Source organism: Eimeria mitis, genomic scaffold (assembly GCF_000499745.2).
Source record: "Eimeria mitis Houghton genomic scaffold, Emh_scaff95, whole genome shotgun sequence".
NCBI classification, from domain to species: domain Eukaryota; phylum Apicomplexa; class Conoidasida; order Eucoccidiorida; family Eimeriidae; genus Eimeria; species Eimeria mitis.
In genome coordinates, this window is record NW_013577015.1 from 27,357 (window position 1) to 28,703 (window position 1,347).

The 1,347-nt window shown below is 42.2% G+C and overlaps 1 protein-coding gene across 1 annotated transcript in view; it reads right to left on the reverse strand.

The window, feature by feature from the left end:
• The window catches only part of EMH_0073130 (uncharacterized protein), a gene marked incomplete at both ends in the record, with an annotated part of 3,828 nt that overhangs the window by 981 nt on the left and 1,500 nt on the right, over window positions 1–1,347 (reverse strand). The window contains 5 exons of the mRNA XM_013502546.1: window positions 79–177; window positions 285–327; window positions 629–705; window positions 849–991; window positions 1,225–1,324. Coding sequence (XP_013358000.1) covers window positions 79–177; window positions 285–327; window positions 629–705; window positions 849–991; window positions 1,225–1,324 — 462 coding nt within the window. The remainder of the gene's footprint in view (window positions 1–78; window positions 178–284; window positions 328–628; window positions 706–848; window positions 992–1,224; window positions 1,325–1,347) is intronic.

Here is a 1,347-nt window from a genome sequence, read left to right on the forward strand (position 1 = left end):
TATATATATATATATATATATATATATATATATATATATATATATATATATATATATATATATATATCGAAAACATACCTTTGGATCATAGATGTTAATGCCATGTTTCTCCTGACATTTCTTTGCAATGAGGTCATAATCCCACCGGTTCCAGAGCTCGGGTACGAGTTTCCCCAGCTGAAGTTACACACAACATGCACTACATATTCAATGTTATAATTACTTTATTTCTTAATTTTTTAAATCCTATAGAAATGTATCTGAAATACGGGCCAGTAACTAACCCGTTCGCGGTGTATAGTCAGATCCTTGAAAGCCTCAAAGTTCCTGCAACAACCCGAGCCACATTCTCTATTGAACTTACGAAGATTCAGAAATAACAAATTCATCCTTCATATGTTTCTGCTGCGAAAACATTACGCCAGCATCCAGCCGTTGCTGGCGTAGTTTTGCCGCAGCAGAAACATATACTGGATGCTTTCCTTCCCTTTCTAAGAAATGCAAGAAAGTGCAGCTCGTTCAAGTCAGCGGGCACTGTGCATGCACTATAAAGTGGAATTTTTTGTATGAGCACTCATATGTTTTTGTATGGTATAATTAAGAGGGATTGGAAACAAACAAAACGCACCTGTGAATCACTTCGCTTACAGCTTTCCGGTTGTCATAGAAAGCCCTCATCGCGTCAGTTGTGGGCACTTGTTGAACCTGAAAAAGCCATACTGACACTCTGCCTAATTGCGCTGCTGCTGCTGTTGATGCTGCTGCTGTTGCTGCGGCTGTTCCTGCTGCTGTTGCTGCTGCTGCTGCTGCTGCTGAGTGGAAACAAACTTCTCTTTAAAATCACATACCTTTCCGCCCTTCCAGCACAAGTGCCAGTCCATATGATGCTCAGCCCTTCTCTCATCGGGTGTCATCGGCCTGAGTGACTCCCCATCTACAGTGTGGGTATCCCAGCCGAACAACTTCTGCTCTTTCACAGCAAAATATTCTCCTGTTATATGCATGCACAATCCACACGAAATTTAGTTTTCTCTGTCTCAGCCCTCTCCGTGTTTCAACACCGCACGACATTCAAGAGAAAAACATGACATTCATGCAGCAGCTTCCGGGTGTATACATGAGGTGAACAAGCCAATGCAAGAATACTACAAAGTTAATAGTTTTTAAATGCCTGCTACAAACACAAATTTATATGGTTTCTGCATGCACTCAGTCTGTACCTACCCGGGAGACCTTCATCTAGCCTTTCTCTCCACAGCCGTAGATTAATAACACCTTCATCAGAGGGGTCATCGAGGGCACCGGCAGCTCCTCTGACTTCATGCTGAACATGCAGGACACAAAGAT